We start from the raw sequence: 19,696 nt of genomic DNA, 5'->3' as shown, positions 1-19,696 counted from the left end.
TCTCCTAAAGCTGAGACATTCACAATCAGCACTGGGATTTGACATTTGACCCAGATCACCGCTGCTTTAATACTCCAGCATTTACAAAGAAGTCTGTTATTCTTTACGTTGAGTAGCCCTAGACACATACTCGTCTAAAAATCTCACAAACAAATCACTGAGCGAGTTGAAAACCTGCACAGAAACACAAAAACACATACATCTGCAGCTTGAAAAGGTGTCCACTTTAACTACTTAGGTAAAAGTCTTATTTTCTTCACTTGAAACTGTCGGCCCCAGAGCAAGCCACCAAAGGTGCAGAGAGTGCAGCGCACATACCCCTGGGGTCTTATTTTCTTCTAAACGCAAAGACAATACAGTAATTGCTAAACTGACCTCAGACCAGTCTCCAGTCTTCCACTGCGGACAGAGGAATTCATTGCAGGGTTGGACGGTCAGCTTGTCCCTTTGACTGCATTTGCTCTCATCGCCACCAGCCTCAGCTGCCTTTCGACACACTGCCCCTCGACGGCGGGTTCCTCCACCGCAGCTCTTGGAGCACTGCAGCACAAACATTTGAGCATCAGCAAGTGTAAACACATACACAACCCGAGATAAACTTGGACAAACATCTGGTCAGTGCAGACAAACAAATCCCCAGACTTCCAACAGAGTTCGTACCTCCGACCAGGATGAGTACTCCCAACCACCCGGGTTACAGTCTCCGTGACAGCCTTCCTTGTCATCAGGTTTGCGCTGACCGCTACAGTAGCGGTCATCAACCTTCTGGGTCTTGCCGTCTGCACGGTTGATTTTAGCACAGTATATTTCCAGGGTACGATATCCTTGGCCGCACTGGGCTGTACACTCACTTTTTCGAGCAACGTGCCATCTGCGTAAAGAACAAGTGGGTAAATCTTTGCACTGCAAAGACCAAATAAAGTGTCAGTCAGATGGATCAAATGGTTTAGAGTGATGATGCAAACCTAAGTTCACATTCAGTGTTGCATGGCTCAGTGATGACAGCAGGTCTCGCTGTGCCGTGGCACCTCTGGTCTGACACCACCACCCTGTCCGATTCTCTGCTACAGAGAATCTTCCGCTTGCGCTCTCCTGTGAGGGTACAAATATTGAGGTTCTAAGTGACAGCCACTCTAAAACATCTTGGCAACACACTATAACAAAAAATAAATCAAACATGAGTCAAAATGGCAAAGGAAATTGAAGAAAAGCTGTGTCATTTAAATAAAGAGATCTGTTTTATAACTAATAAGAAATTTACAAAGATGTAAACAGAATCTCAAGCTTGAGTTACAATCTCGGGTTTCATAACTTTATCCTGAGATGAAAGTGACTTTTTACTGCCCGACCTGCAAGTAGTTATCTGGGTTGATGCACCATCTGGCTCAAGTAAAATATGGCTCATCGTCGGGAGTGCAATAAATGCCAGCGTGAAAAGTGTGTACACCTCACTTTGGCCTTTGTGTAAAATTACAGCACGATATGAACCTTAATGTGGCAATAGATCAGCACCTCATGTTACCAAGTTTTGCAGCTGAACGCTATGAGAGCTTAATGTGTTATATGCTAGATGTTTATCCTGCTGTGAACTGTGGAGTTATTGGTTTCCCTTCAGTTGCTGAAGCAGGGTGGTGTCAAAAAGTGGAGAAAGGCATTCTTAAACAGAAAAAAAATTGACTTGTAACACACATAACAGGTTTTCGAGTTTGCTTGCAATCTTCCTCCGCACACCCACGTACTCTGACCTCTCCACAGTCATGCCAAGCAGATGTGCCACGGCATAGTGTAAAACTGATATTTAATCACTTGTACAAAGGCTAAATGCCTACAATGACCATGTTTAATGGTAACTACAGCATCCTCCATCTCCTGGGTCTCCTGCTCAGCATTTTCTAAATGTTCTTCTTCCTTCATTCCATCTCCATCCCATCTCATTTTTACTCTGACCACACAGTTTATCATTCACCTTTCCCATCATCTCACCCTGCAAACCACATGTGCCTCCCCCTCACCTTGGCACAGACGACTACACTCCTGCCAGGGCCCATAAGCATCCCAGAAGAACTGTTGAGGCTTATCCTCTATGGGAATGTTAAAGGAATACCTGACATCTGGGTTGTAAAGGTTCCCCACAGAAAGCACCTGGGAAAAAGCAGGCAATGTGATATACATTACACAACCTTACAATTGTAAATTTGAAAGATCAAGTCTGTAGAAGGATTTATGATTCTGCATTCCTCTCTTCTATTAAATCACCATCTTCTATCTTCACATCTCCTGCAAAAGATACCAAATTGTCATGATAAGGACAGCTTACCTGGATAACGATCTCCTCTTCTATGCGGTCAGTACAGTTGATCCTCTCAATGACATGGTCGGAACCGCTGTACTCGATGATGGCATTTCCTACTTTGATTTCCCTTTTGAACATGCTAACCACAAACTCCCCGTTAAGCAGGAACTCTCCGCGGCTATTTGATATGGCTACAGGGAGGCAGAAACAGTTAGTTGGCTTCATCACACTGAAAAGAGTTTGTGTAAACTCAAGCTAGTTTTGATTTATTAGCTTATTTAAAAGAAAAATATGCATAAAGGTGAATTAATTTGTGCAAATCACTGTTTATGGCAGGAACCTGCACAAACATGAACTTATTTCTGCGCGCAGCAGAGCAGCTTAGAAAACACAGTGGCTTAAAATGTTCATTTACAGTAAGGCACACACAGTGGGTAACAGTAAAGCCTTATTGGGCTAAAATAATCCTCTGTTCCCGAAGAAGTCCCATCCAGGGGCACCCTGTTCTGTTCAACAGTCAGTCTTCTGCACTCGTTCACCCTAATGCGATTATGGAGCTAATTTCCTGCCTTTACTTTCCTCGCCATTTCACACATTACACTAATATGGTTGTGGAGAGTGGCATTTATTGCACACGCACACAGACAAAAAAAACAATCAATCCGCTTTGGGTTGTCCCAATATATAGAAACACTGAAACACACAGTTAAGGATGACACTATGTTCAGAAGTTTGCATCAAGGACATGCACACAATAAAAACAACACACGAGCACAAAAAACATGAGTAGGTCAGTGGTACGAACAGGCTGAGACAGAGCCTTAGAGCAAGTACTAAAGCTTTTAAACTAAGGGACCTTGCTGGATTGGTACCCGCAGGCATTTAATGGATTTGCATGCATAGTATTTGCAAAATCTACGGCAGTTATGCAGTGCCCGGCTTTACACTGAAGGCTGAACGCTGTCCTTCTCATAAACACTCAAGCACATCTCATAAACACACATCTTTTTAACAGCGCATTCCTCCAGAAATGACTTCAAACAGCACGACTGGAAATGTAAAAATACAATCGAAGTATTAACAATTGTTGGCTGTCTTACCGAGGTAGTTGTCATCCTCCGGTTTCCCTGAGTAACTGTGTTGACGCACATCTATGTTTGTAGCACCACTTGGTATTCGCACCACTTCGTTATAGCCTGCAAATACATATGCAGCGCATTAGCGCACCCAGGTCTGTAAATGCACTAACAAGTGAACCCATCCATCGATGCTTTTCTGCTGAGGTGTGTAAGCAATATAATAACTGCCACAACAGCTATTACCATTTATATGTACTGAAATGGAGACTGATGGGGGTAATAAAAGAGGTTGTTACTCACCATAGCGTACAATGTTGAAGGTGCCTGCTACAGTTTTGCAGGAAGAGTTATCGCCTCCACATACGCCACATTTGTCCCTCCTGGCTTTAGAGTTGAGTACGTGATCACAGCCCGCCTGCTGCTCAGTACGGGAAGTAGGAAATACACAATAAGAAAATTAAGGATTTTTAATTAAAGGACTTTATTAGAAAATCACTAAATCATAGCAAATATGTAATTGATTCTTTTGAGACACATTTTAGCTTAACTTTAGTGCATCTATGAATATAAAAATCCCATTGTCTGAGCTGGAATATATTGAAAACTGTGCGTGGTTTGGAGATCACGCGTTATGTTAGTAATGTAGGTGCTTACTATTTTATCCACTAAACACTGTTACTGTTCAAGAATGGTCCCTGCTCTGCTATTATTACAAATAACCATGAACCGCTGCTGCTAAATGAACAGAATTAGAAAGCTCACTCTGCACAGGCCCTGGACACAGATGTCGTTGGTATCGGGTCCACATGGCGTGCCGTCAATGACCCTGTCCCTGAGCTGATAGTAGGCTGTGCTGCCTGCAACCCTGCAGAACAGCTTACATCTGTCCTTCATCAGAACTGACACAGGAGATAGAATACAGATAATTATTTCATGGTGACTCAAATAAATGCAAAGCTTACATTATGGCTGTTATTCATGAAGTAAGTATTAAGATGCCACTGTGATGTGAAAAAAACTATTCTCACTTCCGCTGTACTTGGGCACCCAGCGAACATTTGGAGGTAGACCGTTGATGTTAAAGTGCCTGCCGTCAAAAGCAGCACACTGTTCCTCCCTGAAGTCCTTCTTCTGCTTGGAGCAGGGCTCAGAGTTGCAGGAACGAAACTTCATCCGGCGACCAACACAGTACGTTCCTCCATTTCTGGGCCTGAGAGTGAAAACGTGGGATAAAAGCAGTAAAACCGAATCATTCCCTTGTGTTAAGCACCTTTTCTCAGAGGACACTTATCAGTTTATCAATTTCCCTCTCTTTGCTCAGCCTGTTGTTAGTTTTTAATTTCCAACTTATCCACACGCTCTACTCTTTTCTATTCGTCCATTATTCAGGAAGACTGACTGATCTCCATATTTACCAGGAAACAATCCTGTAAGATATGCCATCAGAGAGCCTGTTTTGATGAGCATTAGCTATGGAAAGAATTCCCTTAAGGAGGTTTGATCTATGGAACACTGACTTTGGAGACAAGGTCCAATAGGCATGCGTGACTACAAAGGAACGGGCTGCTCACACGGGTCGGTTGCATTCGCGCATGGCAATCTTTATGCCTCCGCCGCATGTCCGCGAACAGGTGCCAAAAGGACTCCAGACTCCCCACGCTCCCTCAACAGGTGAGGCATCGTGCTCTTTGGCTATACACAGCCCATGTTTGCAGTGCTGCAAGAGAGGAACAAAGGGGAAAAGTAAAGGAGAGATGAGTGAAGAGAAGATAACAAAAAGAAATGCCAACACATCCATCTGCTCTTCTGTGCTTTAAAGCTAATCTGGGAGAAATTTGGAACTGGGAAAAAAAAAATTCACAACTGTGTCTGGCTGGAGAGAGGACAAGAAAATGTCACCTTTACAGTCAATAAATATATCTCAGCTCCAAACAGAAGGATCATTTTATACTGTTAAAAAAACAGACTTCATTTTAGTCATTAGTGTGGTGTGCGCTGGCATGACAAGAGATGAGACAAACACCAAAAGGTTTCAGCTTGTCTGTGTGTGTGAGTGTACATGTTTAGACAGAAAATTGGCATGCTACTATTCTTGTGGGGACCAACAGGGACTTATGGGGACAACATGCCCGTCCCCACAAGTTTTAATGCATTTTTGAGGCTCAAAATGTGGTTTTAGTGTTAGGATTACAATAAAGTTATGGTGAGGTTTACGCTAAGGCTTAGGGTTAGACATTCGATTTTGATGGTAGGGTTAGGGTAAGTTGCTAGGGAAACCATTATGTCAATTAGATGTACTCACTAAGATATGAAAACAAGTGTGTGCCTGTGTATGTGTGCATCTGCAGGTCTTGGGACCTGGAGGTGTAGTTCGGCTGGTCCATGGTGCTTTCATGTCTCAGTCTTAGTGACAGGAAGCAGGAAGTCAGTGCAAAAGTTCTCATTATAAGCTCAGGCAGAGTAAGCATCATTCATAGCTTTCCACCACTCATTTACTAGTAACAAGAGTTTACATGTGTCAGTGGAAACTTGACTTTTGGCAAGTCTTGTTTTGTCATTTTGCACAACAAATTATCGTCCATTATGTTGAGATAACCTGCCAGTGTTTCCCTCAAATATTACAAATGACATAAGAAAACATTTAATAAATCCAACTAAAAAGGAATATTTAAAACCAACAATAGCAAGATTTTTCTTTTTACTTTTTTTGGTATACTGAAAAAAGGAAATTGGGTGTTTGTTACATTAAAAACAAAATTACATGTTTAAATTAACTTGTAATTTAAACACAATAATTACATGCTTCTATGAACGTAATTAAATCATGAAGGATCTGTACGAAATTCAACAACTTAATTTGTCCTTGTTGAGAGGACATGATACAATCTAGTAAGAGTGGTTAGTTGCTGAACTCATGAAATTCACAAGATCGCACGAGATGTCAAACTGTAGGAAAATCACTGGCGTTATAAGAGGCAGACAACTACGACACACCACGTGCATGCTATTGCTATTTATTGTGGATTAACCTGTCAAGGACAAAAACGTACAAAAAAATTCTGCATCAAGCCTTGAAATCATAGCTTTCCTACTTTTGTTAAGTCTGGATTGGTGGCATGGTGGTTAGTGCTGTTGCTTTACAGTAAGAAGATCCTGGGTTCAAATCCACAATCTGGCTAGTTTGCACTGGTTTCTCTCAGGGTATTCTGGTTTCTTCCCACAGTTAAAAGTCGTGCAGTTGGTAGAGTTAGGTTAATTGATGATTCTAAATTACCTGTCAATGTAAGTGCAAATGGTTGTTTGTGACAGACTTGTGAGTTTTCTAGGGTGTACCCTGCCTAACAATTCAGGGTTATTTCCCAGCCCCCTGCAACCAGGATAAAGATAGGATGTTAGTTGTTGTAGATCCATTAAATTTTTATGTTAACCAGACTCTAGACTTTGTTGAACATTATGTAATATGAAGACAACATGTAGTATTTAAATGAGCAAGTAGTATTGGGGTAAATGTTATTTAATAGTGTTGAAATACAATGACAAAATTGTGAAGGATTAAAATATTCCAAGAGCTCAACTTACTTCATCTAAACATGTTTCAATCGTGTTTTATGAACACAAAATGCACAAGTTTATTGAATATGAAAAAGTTGTGTTGATTGAACACAATTGTTTAAGTTTCTGCCAAAGCAAAACATTTGTGTGCAACCAATGTCCACTATTGAATCGAGTAAATCCAACATGGCCTTTTTTTCAGTGTATAACGTCCCCTCTTCCTGGCCACCAACACTAGGCAATGCTAAGGTTCATGGACTTTTTTTCTTGTGGTGGGCTTAAATCGCCACCTTCAGCCGAACTGAAGTGATTAAAATATGGCATTCCACCCCTTACTTAATTATCCCCAAGCTTCCGGCTTAATTAAAATCAGTTCAAGGGTCTTCTCCTTTACCATTTACACACTAATGCATTACACTATCAGCATTACTCTTACCTTTCCAGGTGAACAGTCGGTGCCATCTGCCCACGGCATGTGCTGAGTCCTGCAGCCCCGCTGGGCGCCCTCTGGACTTGTGCACCATAGTCTTCGACACTGGGTCTGAGAACACACGAACACACACACACACACACACACATTAAGAGTCAATGCTGGGATTCCAGGAAAAAAAATAAACTAAAAGAACAAGCTATGGCTCATAAATGTCATGTTTATTTCCCTGACTGTAAACAACTCCATTAATATACAGCATGGACTCAAGCCAGCAGACTTCCAATTTAGCACATTCTATCAAACAATATGCCTCCCTACACTAAATTTGCTGCATCAACAATTTCATTTGCCAGGTATTTCTAAGCCTGCGTGACCTTTTAGACTGAGTGAAAACCACAAGCCAAGAAACTATAGTGTCACATATTTAAAGACATTTCTGTATTATTAAACTGAAATGTCACTTTTTTAACTTAAATTCAAATTAAATCTGGCTTCACTTTGCTTGTGTTTCAGAAGAGAACATGTTAAACGTGGCAAGTGACTTTAAAGGCTTCAGAGTCATCCGAGAACCTCTGCTGCACTGAATCTCAACTCCCTCCGCTCCCCTCTGAGACCCCCACGTGCAACATGACAGTTCAGATTTGCACACCGAGTCCGCTTACCATATAAGGGCACACCTGCGTTCCCGGCCCAAATATCAATTCACACTGTTTATTGACATTGTATATCCGCCCGGGCAGCTGCTGCGAGAGAGCGTACGGTCTAGAAACGGGCTCATCGAGCAAGCACTCACCATATCCTGTGCTATTAAGAAATAAAAATAAAATGACTTAAAGAAAAGGGATAAAAACAAGAGAAACAAACAGACAGAAAGCACACTCAGTACAGCTGGAGTGGTTATTTTTCTGCACAAAAACATCTTGAAAAACGTCTTGTGTTGAACTAGCTATATGTGGTAAGTGGTGGGGAACTCAGGAAGTCAAGGATGGAGGGATACTATGCATTGCTTTGGAGGTAGGTCATTAAATATTATTACTCCAAGAGTTCTGGGTCTTTCTCAGTGTGTACGAGAGACGAGACCAGAGGGTGCAACAGCCCTGAGAAATGATGACAGTTTGACTGTGGCTACCAATGCACTGTGTGTGTTGGCGTGTGTGTGTTTGTGTAAACCTGCACAGTTATTAAAGAATATTTAGCCAGGTTTTAGGGGGTCATTTTTGCTACGTTTTCCCAGTTCTATTCCCCATGCATGTTTGGAACAATGATGAAGACAACAGTATGACATACTCAAGGAACTCTGTGATGTACTTCCTGCTACACTTGGACCACATCCAAGGGTTTGTGTTGTAATTAAGTGTGGGAGCCATCACATGTTGTTGAATCTTTACTCCATCCTCCTTACACTTGTTACTGTCATCGTGAGGCATGTTGAACCTGGAAGAATAGAGGAAAAAAACATGTTCAGGCATAAAAAAAAAAAAAAGCTATTTATATTAACAAGCAACAAATAGAGCATTTTCAAATGTCCCCACTAGCTGTACTTCCATGGCCCTGCATGGCTCTGTTTTGCCAGTGTGGTTATTGCTTCTTGGCAGGACGTCAACTTCTTGATATGTTTTATTGTGCTTCACAAAGTGGCAGTGACAAATAGCAATTTGTGTTGTGTTTGACTGTACTTCATTTCTTCAGCAACATCTAAACAGCAATTCTATTTTTCTACTGTCACCATCTTATTGGCTTTGGGAAACTCATTCAAGGTTGCTATACAAAATAATGCACAGCATTTGTATTGCCTGCCTGTGGCAAGACTGGATAGAAAGATATTAAATTATATGAAAACTGAGAGAAGAATAAGTGAAGCATTCAAGCTCCTGCAGGGTAAACAAATGTGCTCCCGGTCGATGGTGGACAGGTACGGCATCACACTCCTTGTTGCTAAGCTGTCCGCCTACAACACCGAGCTTTGTCGCAAATCAGTCATCAAGCATGCTGCCCCAGCCTGATGCAGATAAACATGCAACCCAATAATAAGAAAAGGAGCATTTGTTTGAGATGAGGACTATTAAAGTCTGTAACAGTCTCCAGAGTAGAACGCTTACTCAGGACTTTGGACAGTGGAGAGTTTGCTGAAGGGCAAAGGAAACCAAGAAGTGGTTTAAATTCAATTCTGAGAATCCAGGTTACAGATTTTTTTGCTCTCAAAATGAAAAGCAGGGATACATTTTTTTATCCAGATGTGCAGAATTTATGGTATCAGCTGTTATAAATTCCTAGAAAGTGTTCTGAAGCTCTAGTGATGTGTAACTAAGAACAAAACCAAGTATTTATGACTGATGAAAAAACAAATCAGTGGAAAAATGTCAGCTGCTCTTACACATGTCCAAGTTCGTGGGCAATGGTGAATGCAGTACTGAGTCCATTGTCCTCACTGATGCTGCAGCTCCTGTAGGGATCACACACGGTCCCCAACTCTGCAAGTCCTGAATAAGAAGAAGCTCAGTTCATTTTCTTTTGTATTTATTTAATGTACATTTCTACTATAATTTGTATCACTCTGTTACAAAAAAAAGAAAAAGAACAAATATGCATTTACCTAAGGTGTCACACTTATCCCTCGCTCTACAGATGTCCTGCCTGTGGTGAAAACAAAGATAATTGATCTCGGTCATTGTTAGTCTACATTTTAGAATTTTGTCAGGATCCCTCTACATTTTTGGTTCACGGAATATTTGCATTTTGAAAAATGAAAGCTTCCACAATTCCTCTTGCACCTGGTGATTAGGATGGCAGTGTCGTGATGGGAGTGGTGGTTATCATCCAGGACGTTCTGACTCTGCTGCCAGATGCAGAAGTTCTTTAAAGTGGTCTGTGCATTAAATGAAATAACTGGACCATCCTGAGAAGGACACAGAAAAAATAATAAATTATAGGAACGTGCACCATGTTGTGGCGTGGAAGCAAATTAAGTATTCTTACCAGCTCGTTGTTTATTATAACTAACTTTACAATCACAATGTTAATCAGGTTTCCAATGCTGGGGTCCTTGTATATGGAAGACACCTGAAAAAAACAACAAAGACACAAAACGTGACCTCAAACCTAAAGAGAAAATCAATGTTTAAATTAAGTTGAGCCAGATTGGATGTGACATTGTATATTTAGTGCTAGTGGTTTTATGGGCTGCTTACTTGCAGTTTCAAGCAAGTACCAGAGATTTTGTTTGATTGAAGGATCAGCATGATAACAGCTTGAGCCCCTGTGGACAAGTCAGCCTTTCCCCAGACTAGAATATGGGTCATCGCTGCCTCCCCAGGACTTTCAGTTCAGCCCCAGATGCAGGCAGAAACTGGTGTTTGAAGTGGTCGAGAGTATGCAGCCTAAGTAACATACCTGAGCCTATTTTTTAACATTCATCAAAGCTGTCAGGCAGGCTATCCCTCAAGCTGCCCTCTCTTCCCCCGAGCCGTTTGAAAATGTTGTTTACTCCTGCCCTAAGGTGCCCTTTTACCTCCCTCAACTCTCCTCCAAAGGCTGACTGACTTGCAGCACAAACAGCAAACAGCAAAGAGGAACACGTGTGTACATTTAGTGCATCAGTGTGCACGAAGATGTCCTACTCTGTCCATATCTGCGCAAAAGATTTCTACCAACCAAACATAGAGATCAGAACTTACTATAGACATTAACGTGAGTATGTAGTGCTGTAGGTTGCTGCCGTGATGCTCCACCATTTTGCTGTCGGCCACCAGCATAACTTCAACAAAGCGCGGGTAGGAGAGGAAGCGCTTTGATCTCCTGTGAGGTCCTGAGTCACCGCTGCTATCATTTGACGGTCTAGCGCTAGCACTGCCATGCTGTGATCTGAGCAAAGCATTGCTGGCCAGGCCAGCGCTCAGTGACTCCAGGTCATTGAATACACCAGTACTGACCACAGGGACTGCTTTAATCACAGTGCTGACCCCAGCCGCTGGCCTTCTTTTCACCTTGTGTCTCTTATGTCTGTGTTTGTGTCCTAGAATGAGAAGCCAAAAGAAATGGAGCAAATGTAAATATACAAGAGTGCAGGCCTGAGAAGACTGGAAGCATATTCGCTCAAACAAGGCAAGGAATAATTCATTCTTTGTCAAGAAGATGTGTTTGCTATTAAGCTGAAGTCACGTTTAACTTTTAAATGATGGAGCTATATGAGATCTGGAAGTGGATATTGTCAAAATAAGCTCCCCCCTCCACTGAAAAGAGTTTGCTGACAAATGAACATTGCCTGAAGTGCCTTTTTTTTCTCTCAGAAAAGGGAGGAAAAGAGGGCAAAGAGTTCAGGCAAGGTAAACCTGGAACCCAGCCATAAAAAGAGTACACAAATTGCTGTGCACACATCAAACGAGAACAATCCAACAACTGGGAAGCATTTTTCTTTAACTCTGGAAAGGTTTTATGTCCTTAGATAACATCTGCTGAACTGCTGAGTCTTTTTGTTTTCAGATCATCCTTACTAGACCATTACCAATGTGTCACCATTTATGAGGGATGATTAATGAAGAGTGCTAAAGATCAATTTGCCGTTCCTAAACACCCGCAAGAAAGAAATGTAATCCATGTATATTTTTTTCACATTCAACTGAGAAGTATTTTGTAAAATATCATGTTAAAAGTCTTTTCTTGTATGATATGTTTACAGCATCCTTAGCTCCATCTTTGTTTGTATAGTTAAAAACTGTAGTCTGTTGGAGTGGCTAGTAACAGCTTCTTTTTGGTATGTCACATTGGATAAACTGAAGGCTACCACTGGATAACTTTCATACACCACTCTAACAAAAAACACATTTGCATGAGCGGTCATAGTCAGCTCACTGCAGTCAATCAGGGATCAATCTGTGTGCAAGCTGAAGGCTGGTCAAATGCAACAGCCAAAGAAGTTTGAAGCCTTTTGGCATTTTATGCAGTGTGAATGATTAAATATTAAATTCATATTTTGTCCCTGCCCGTTTTCTAATTCCTTATTGTCTTTTATCTTCTTTTTTTTTTTTTTACTGATTTTGATCAAATCAAAAGTACATTGTTTGTGTGTGTGTGTTGTGTCTCCATTCTCAGTTCAAAATAAAAAGAATGGTCTACAGATTCAATAGCACTTTGTGCAAGGCTGAATGAATCGTGTCCAGAATAGCGTTTAGTCTCATTTATGTCACTTGAGGCTAAAATGAAAACACAAACAATCACTCAAATGGAGTGAGAGCAAGCATCTTCAGAAGGATCTCCAGCACACAAAGACAAATGATTTCCATATTTATTGCTTTTAGTTTTGATTATTTTACCGTTTCAAGTTGCCATCACTTATGTAAAAATTTACACTACATCTTCATGGAAGTAGGTCTACCAACTTTCTTATCAAAGGAGCAGAGGAAGTACAAGAGTCAACAGGAAGTTCAGCCAGTAAACTGAGATGAGGCGATATAAGTGTGAGCTTCCAAATGATTCTTCTTGTGCGAGAGCTGGAAAACCTCCTCATTACTGTACTGCAGCTGTGGGTACTGCACTGTGCAGGCTATAGCATGACATGCAAGCCAGGATAGTTTCATACTATACTTTAATCTTGTCATTACATCTCTGACTGTAGCCTATTTATGGCAGAATGTATTTTTTATTTAGATATAGAACTTTAATTACTTTAATATTTAATCAGTTGCATTATTAGTTTGATGGTGGGGTTTTTTTTCTAACCCTAACCCTGCCATTCGGGTTCACTTTAACTCTTTATGGTCATTGCACAGTCATACTTTCTACAGTACTACAATAAAATTTAAGTACTGTTCCACATTGGTGCCAAAAGAAATTCAAGCTGTAATTGCAATAAATAATATATGTACAAAATATATACAGTCATTTATGAGTCCAGGCATTCCTTCGGTTCCCAAAATCAACCCAACACTGAGGCATCACTGAAAGTTAAAAACAGTACAGCTCCAATAAAAATAATTCACTAAAAAAAAGAGGATTTACAAGGTTTAGTGACGTTAGAAGTTAGCAGGAAGTTATGTTGCTAGTTCCAATCTAGAAATGATGAGCCAGATTCTTATTAAGGTAGTTTTTAAAAAAAAAACAAAAAACCTAAATGTTCAAACTCTGCTGTCTATGGAGGACTAAAGAGCAGTGACATATAAACTATGCAGTGGTTAGCTACACAGCTATGGTTATGCTAATATAAATACATTAGCATGAAGGATGAGGGATACATTTTTCCTCAGTAAAGGTTTATGTTGAGGGTGCTCGATGGTCAGAGACACATACCATCACATGGCAGGAAAAAGACATGGAAACAGACCAAACTTCAGCTAACAGAGATTCTGAGAAGTTCCCATTCAAAAGACAAGGTTAGCTACTAATATATACCTGTGTGGTTTGGATTAGGTGTGATCTTCAGTATCAACACTGAAATCTTAGTCTACTTTGTCTCCTCTCCTCTGCTCGCTGCCTCACAAAGTGTATGTGTTTGTGCATGTGTGCACAATCCCCCTGTCAAACTGAGTATTCCCAGCTAGCATTAATTTGTCATAAAACTTCAACCGCCTGACAAGCACAGGAGGAAAAGCTTGGACCCATTTTTGCTGTCAGAAATGAACTATTCTTCTTCAGTGCGCCACAACGATATAGTTTTATGTATGGAATTCAACTCCATACAATAAGAAAAAAAAAAGCAAATGAAAGGAAAAAGAGGCCCCTCCCACCAATTGAAAAGTTGTGCTTGCATTAACCAGATAAGCAGCATATCATCCTAGAGGGCCTTAGTACAATTACTGTAATAGCTCACTGACTATTATATAATTGGTTCCTGTTACAGCTGATAGTGGAGACTTTAAATTTGAGTGATTATATCTGCGCAAACCAATTTAAAGGTCCCATGTACATAGTGGCACACAAATGTCAAAATTGCCTAATCACTCTGTCCCCTGTCGCACTAAAGCACTAAGATGTGCATTAACCAATTACATCTAACCAATATATACTGTTTCTAGACACTGGGAGGTCCATGCTCAGCAGCAGAAGTATGCCGTTTTGATAGAAAGAGGACACTGGGTGAGGGTTTACTAGAGCAGATATTTAGGTCAGCTGACTGGTCAAACACAGCACCTCAGTAGCAAGGTCTGGATCTGACGTTTTAGGTACAGAGCCGTGTCTGTTATATATCCTAATGGCATACATGCTTACTCATCATATAATGTACCGTACCTGAAGTGTCACAAGCTGAGGTCTCCTCAGTGGTCTGTTTCTTCGGTGCACTTTTCCTGTATACAATATGAGGTTTTGTGTGTTCCTCTTCATAGTGTTCTCCTTGATAGCTGTGAAGGGGCTCCACAAAATACTCCCCTTCTGGAGACCTGAAAGTGCCGAGCTGGGTAACAGAGAAGACACATAGGAGTTAGGCTACAGCTATCTATATTCTCTAAGTGCTTATAAAACCAAGGAGAATAATCTATATCTCGAGGATCTTTTAGTATTGAGCTCTGTGCAGATCACATACCAGTTTGTACTTAACGTAGGAATGTAAAAAAATAAGCAAAACACAGACATAGCAGCTTTCAGTGGTAAAAACAAAGTACATTTGCATTCATGTTATAACAGAGGAAAGGTCTAAATGTGAGACCGTTGATGTCTATCAGGAAAACACTAAGACTGTATGTTCTTGGCAAGTATGCTGCAAACCTTGTATGCGTTTGGCATGTTTAGCATGAGTTGGTTAACTTAGAGGTCTAGGATGTTCCAGATAAGATTCGTGGACAGTAAAGCACACATATGGAGAACCATCATGAAAGCTTGAGGGGTAAGGTTGGTATAATGTTTGCTTGCCATATGTTTCTACTCCCAGATAATCAATGGTAAAATATATATATGGTATATCATAAGGAAAAAATGATTTGGCTATGTGTATTAGTATTTGATGCTGTTTGTTCTGCTTACATTTTGTTTCTATTACTCTGCAAAGGCCTGCACTTGAACTTTTGTCTGGCAAGACAAAAGAGGATCTCACTACAATAAGTTATTTTAGAATGTACTGCAATGAAAGGCAGCATTGCCTGTTTTAGGATGGAGGTTTTGGATAAATAATAATATATGCTTCATAAATGTCAGCTCAGCCCCACAAAAGTTCCCTGCAGAGCAGAGGATTCAAAGCATTTTATGTTTGATTTGTCATTTGGGAACAAAGCTGGCTTATTACTCTTGTCTGTCACCTCACTGTGGTTTCTATGTATAAACTCCTCTGAGTGCACTTTTCCTCCACTACAAAGCATCACTCATCAGGACTCCCTCTTTAGGAAGCCTGGGAGCTGGAACAACTTCGTCTTAAAGACGTCACCGACTACCGGTGGACCAGAAAGAGACACAAATGTGGAGTAAACCTGAGTGCAGTCAGCCGACTTGGGCTCTTTGCAGCAAGCCACAACCGAGATTCTCGGTAAATGATCAGTTACTTACTTTCTGGATGCGCCCCACTACATGATCCTACCACGAATACAATTTTGAACAATTTTCAAAGTTTTATTTATTTTTTCTTAAATCAACTACAGCTTCACTCAAAAGTCTCCAAAACACGTACACAACTTTTTATGCCCTCATGCTGCAGAAGTAAAGTGAATGTAAAATGATCACGCGCACGACGAGTACAACCGCGCGTAAAAACTCACCAGTCCAGAGCACAGACTGATGACTGCGGCGTGCTCTGCATATGCATTTACTTGTCCTTTGTAAAAGCAGTGCCTTAACTCCGTGTCCTCCTCCTCCTCCTCTCTCTCATCTGCTGCAAAATCCGTTACGTTCTCTCCTCGGGCTACTCCAAGTATTGTCACAGTGTAGAGAGGTGCGATAAATCCCGAATCCAATGTCAGGTTGAGGTGATAGTCCTGTCCGAAAGCAGATATCCTGTAGTGGATATTCGGCGAGGCCCAGTGATCCGTGCTATTGCCTGTGCCCTCATCCAAACTTCGCCTTTTCCTTTTGAAGTGCACACTGGTTGGAAACTTGTCACCGGCTTCATTCACTCGCACCGGTGTTACAACCTCATAAGCGCCGATCTCCTCGTTTACTGTGGAATAAAGGTAGAAGAATGTAAATGTGGTTTAAAAAAACAGTCTACTTACATTATAAATCAGTGGGTAAAAAGGTTTAAGGATTATTATTCTATCAAAGTTGTTTCTGTCTTGAAAATCTGTTGTTTTAGTCAGAAAACGATAGTCAGTGAACTTCAGGCATCTAAACGCTGCAAGTCATTCGCTTGACTGAATTCAAAACTCATTCATTCTCTGCCGTCAGTGTTAGAAAACAGCTGCATGAGAAATTTTAAGAAATGCGGGGGTTGTCACAGCAAAATACTTTACCCGTGCTTGAATTCAAAAGCAATGTCCCCGTAGATGCGACTACATTCAAGAAATCAGGGAATAGTAGGAACCCCAAGCCCCAGAAGAGCACATGCATGATTGTCCACGTTCAGAGGAGAGAGCCAGCCTGTATTCCCTTAGTAGTACTGTATTCCTGCGGTAACTCCGGGCTTTCCGCCTCCGGTCCGCCTGCCACATCCAATTTTATTATCCTAGACTCTTGAGTTGATGGTCTCTGGCCGATGAAGTACACTGCTGGGACGTGAGCGCGTCGCGGATTCCCTGACGAACATGCATACTGCAGAGAGGAGTGGGCTGCTCCAACACTCAACTGCGATGGGCTCCGCTTGCCCGTGAACCAACTCTCCCTAGCTTAGAGGGGCGGGATCAGTCTAATATAATATTATCAGTTGTGTTGTTTCAATCTATACCACCTATACTCAGAGAGAGCTGCCCAACTAATCTGACATAACGTGTAGACAACGTGTTGCGCAATCCAGCTGCAAATTTGCATCGTGACACAAAGTGACATACCGACTTTTATTGTTGAGTTAATCACGTTTCAGAGGGGTGGACAGATGCGCAGCAGATCGGTGACTATGACAGTGAGGTGGGGCCCATATAGGAAATGCCTGCCCTGGGGGCAAATGAGATAATCTTAGCTGTATACTTAGAAGTTCACGGGATCACAGAGTGACAAAATTCAAACTGGCAACCGTATACAGCCGTATACAGCCATTGCTTTAGGTCTTAAGTAGGTGATGGAAAAGGTATTGTCTGAGGACAGTGGTAATGGTTTCATTAGGGTAGTCTTGAAAAATCTGGGTCAGTCATCTCTCAGGGAGATATTCCAGAAAGATACTTTAACAAAATTACTCGGGCGTTACTGTAGTGCATAATCTGGATTCTGACATATACTCAGGTAGATTACTCCATTTAGACTCATTTGATTGAAGGCATCTGTGCATGCTTCCCAGCCCACATAACCTTATGTGGTGATAACTGCTTGCAGCTGGCATATGACTTCACAGCTCATTTGTTGTGTGCAATCAACACACGTGGCCTGGAATGAGGCTATACATGAAACATTGGGTGTGCGGGTGCATAGCTGAAATTAAGCACCTCATATAGAATGCCTGTGTTGTTCAGAAGACTCTAGAGCGGCTCTTCCTCAACCTCCTCCGACCACAGGTACAACATGCCCAGGACCCACTACAGTTCAAATCAAATCAAATCAAATCAAATCAAATCACTTTTTATTGTCACATCACATGTGCAGGCACACTGGCACAGCACATGCGAGTGAAATTCTTGTGTGCGAGCCCCACAAGCAACAGAGATGTGCAAACACAACAACACAAACGAGCAAAATACAAGAATGGCCAACCTGAAACTAATAAATATATGTACAATATATAATAGTGTATGCATTTCTGGATGTGTATACTAAATATTTTCCTGTGTGTGTGTGTGTGTGTGTGTGTGTGTGTGTGTGTGTGTGTGTGTGTATACACACATTTTTACAAATTAAATAGTAAAAAAATAAAATAAAATAATAATAATAATAATAATAATAAAATATATAAAATATACAGAGTTGAATATGTGCAAAACAAGTGGCATTTATATACAGTGTGGAGTGCATAATGTTGAAGTTCCAGTAGTGAAGCTGAGGTGTCTATGACGTGTTCAGCAGTCTGATGGCCTGATGGAAAAAGCTGTCTCTCAGTCTGCTGGTACGGGACCGGATGCTGCAGAACCTCCTTCCTGATGGAAGCAGTCTGAACAGTTTATGGCTGGGGTGACTGGAGTCCTTGATGATCCTCCCCGCTTTCCTCAGGCAGCGCTTCCTGTAGATGTCTTGGAGGGAGGGAAGCTCACCTCCAATTATCCGTTCAGAGCACCGCACTACTCGCTGGAGAGCTTTGCAGTTGTAGGCGGTGCTGTTGCCATACCAGGTGGTGATGCATCCAGTGAGGATGCTCTCAATGGCACAGTGATAGAAGGTCCTGAGGATGCGGGGGCTCATGCCGAATCTTTTCAGTCTCCTGAGAAAGAAGAGGCGCTGCTGGGCCTTCTTCACTGTTTTGTTTGTGTGTACTGACCACGTAAGATCCTCAGCCAGGTGTACGCCAAGGAACCGGAAGCTGCTCACTCTCTCCACAGCAGCGCCGTTGATGGTGATGGGGGTGTGTACTTCTCTGCACCTCCGGAAGTCCACTATCAACTCCTTTGTCTTTGCGACGTTGAGGGTGAGATGGTTGTCTTGACACCAGTGGGTCAGGGCGCTGACCTCCTCCCTGTAAGCCGTCTCATCACCGTTAGTGATAAGACCCACCACTGTAGTGCCGTCCGCAAACTTCACAATGATGTTGGAGCTGTTAGTGGCTGTGCAGTCGTAGGTGTAGAGTGAGTACAGGAGAGGGCTCAGTACACACCCCTGTGGAGCACCAGTGTTCAGTGTGATGGGGGATGAGGTGATGCTGCCCAGTCTGACCACCTGGCGTCTGTCAGACAGGAAGCTAAGGATCCAGCTGCAGAGGGAGCTGCTCAGTCCTAGATCCTGCAGTTTCCTGTCCAGCTTCGAGGGAACGATGGTATTGAATGCTGAGCTGTAATCTACAAACAGCATCCTCACATACGTGTCTCTCTTCTCCAGGTGTGACAGGGCAGTGTGTAGTGTCAGGGCTATGGCATCATCAGTGGACCTGTTGTGGCGGTATGCGAACTGTAGAGGGTCCAGTGAGTCGGGTAGTGCAGAGCAGATGAAGTCCCTGACCAGCTTCTCGAAGCATTTGCTTACGATGGGGGTCAGGGCTACAGGTCGCCAGTCGTTCAATGAGGAGATGGTGGAGGATTTGGGTACAGGGACGATGGTGGCCATTTTGAAGCAGGCTGGGACTACAGACAGAGAGAGGGAAAGGTTGAAGATGTGCGTGAACACTCCAGCCAGCTGAGCCGCGCATGACCTGAG

The 19,696-nt window shown here is 42.0% G+C and overlaps 1 protein-coding gene across 1 annotated transcript in view; it reads right to left on the bottom strand.

Moving 5' to 3' along the window:
* The window catches only part of adamts9 (ADAM metallopeptidase with thrombospondin type 1 motif, 9), a 43,411-nt gene extending 26,278 nt beyond the window's left edge, over positions 1 to 17,133 (bottom strand). Inside the window, exons 1-21 of the mRNA XM_085405976.1 lie at positions 16,723 to 17,133; positions 16,033 to 16,430; positions 14,579 to 14,741; positions 11,032 to 11,369; positions 10,334 to 10,417; positions 10,129 to 10,253; positions 9,951 to 9,991; positions 9,732 to 9,837; positions 8,645 to 8,791; positions 8,020 to 8,161; positions 7,361 to 7,465; positions 4,944 to 5,089; positions 4,401 to 4,582; positions 4,135 to 4,271; positions 3,673 to 3,790; positions 3,394 to 3,489; positions 2,318 to 2,484; positions 2,013 to 2,142; positions 966 to 1,092; positions 661 to 871; positions 376 to 540 (exon numbers count right to left, since the gene is read on the bottom strand). Coding sequence (XP_085262102.1) covers positions 376 to 540; positions 661 to 871; positions 966 to 1,092; positions 2,013 to 2,142; positions 2,318 to 2,484; positions 3,394 to 3,489; positions 3,673 to 3,790; positions 4,135 to 4,271; positions 4,401 to 4,582; positions 4,944 to 5,089; positions 7,361 to 7,465; positions 8,020 to 8,161; positions 8,645 to 8,791; positions 9,732 to 9,837; positions 9,951 to 9,991; positions 10,129 to 10,253; positions 10,334 to 10,417; positions 11,032 to 11,369; positions 14,579 to 14,741; positions 16,033 to 16,430; positions 16,723 to 16,819 — 3,225 coding nt within the window. The 5' untranslated portion in view covers positions 16,820 to 17,133. The remainder of the gene's footprint in view (positions 1 to 375; positions 541 to 660; positions 872 to 965; positions 1,093 to 2,012; positions 2,143 to 2,317; positions 2,485 to 3,393; positions 3,490 to 3,672; positions 3,791 to 4,134; positions 4,272 to 4,400; positions 4,583 to 4,943; positions 5,090 to 7,360; positions 7,466 to 8,019; positions 8,162 to 8,644; positions 8,792 to 9,731; positions 9,838 to 9,950; positions 9,992 to 10,128; positions 10,254 to 10,333; positions 10,418 to 11,031; positions 11,370 to 14,578; positions 14,742 to 16,032; positions 16,431 to 16,722) is intronic.
* Between the last annotated feature and the right edge of the window lie 2,563 nt (positions 17,134 to 19,696).

Source organism: Rhamphochromis longiceps, linkage group LG5 (genome assembly GCF_057381845.1).
Source record: "Rhamphochromis longiceps isolate RC_006_pf linkage group LG5, R_longiceps_female_GT1.1, whole genome shotgun sequence".
Taxonomy (NCBI): Eukaryota; Metazoa; Chordata; class Actinopteri; order Cichliformes; family Cichlidae; genus Rhamphochromis; species Rhamphochromis longiceps.
This window is presented reverse-complemented; position numbering and strand designations above follow the sequence as displayed.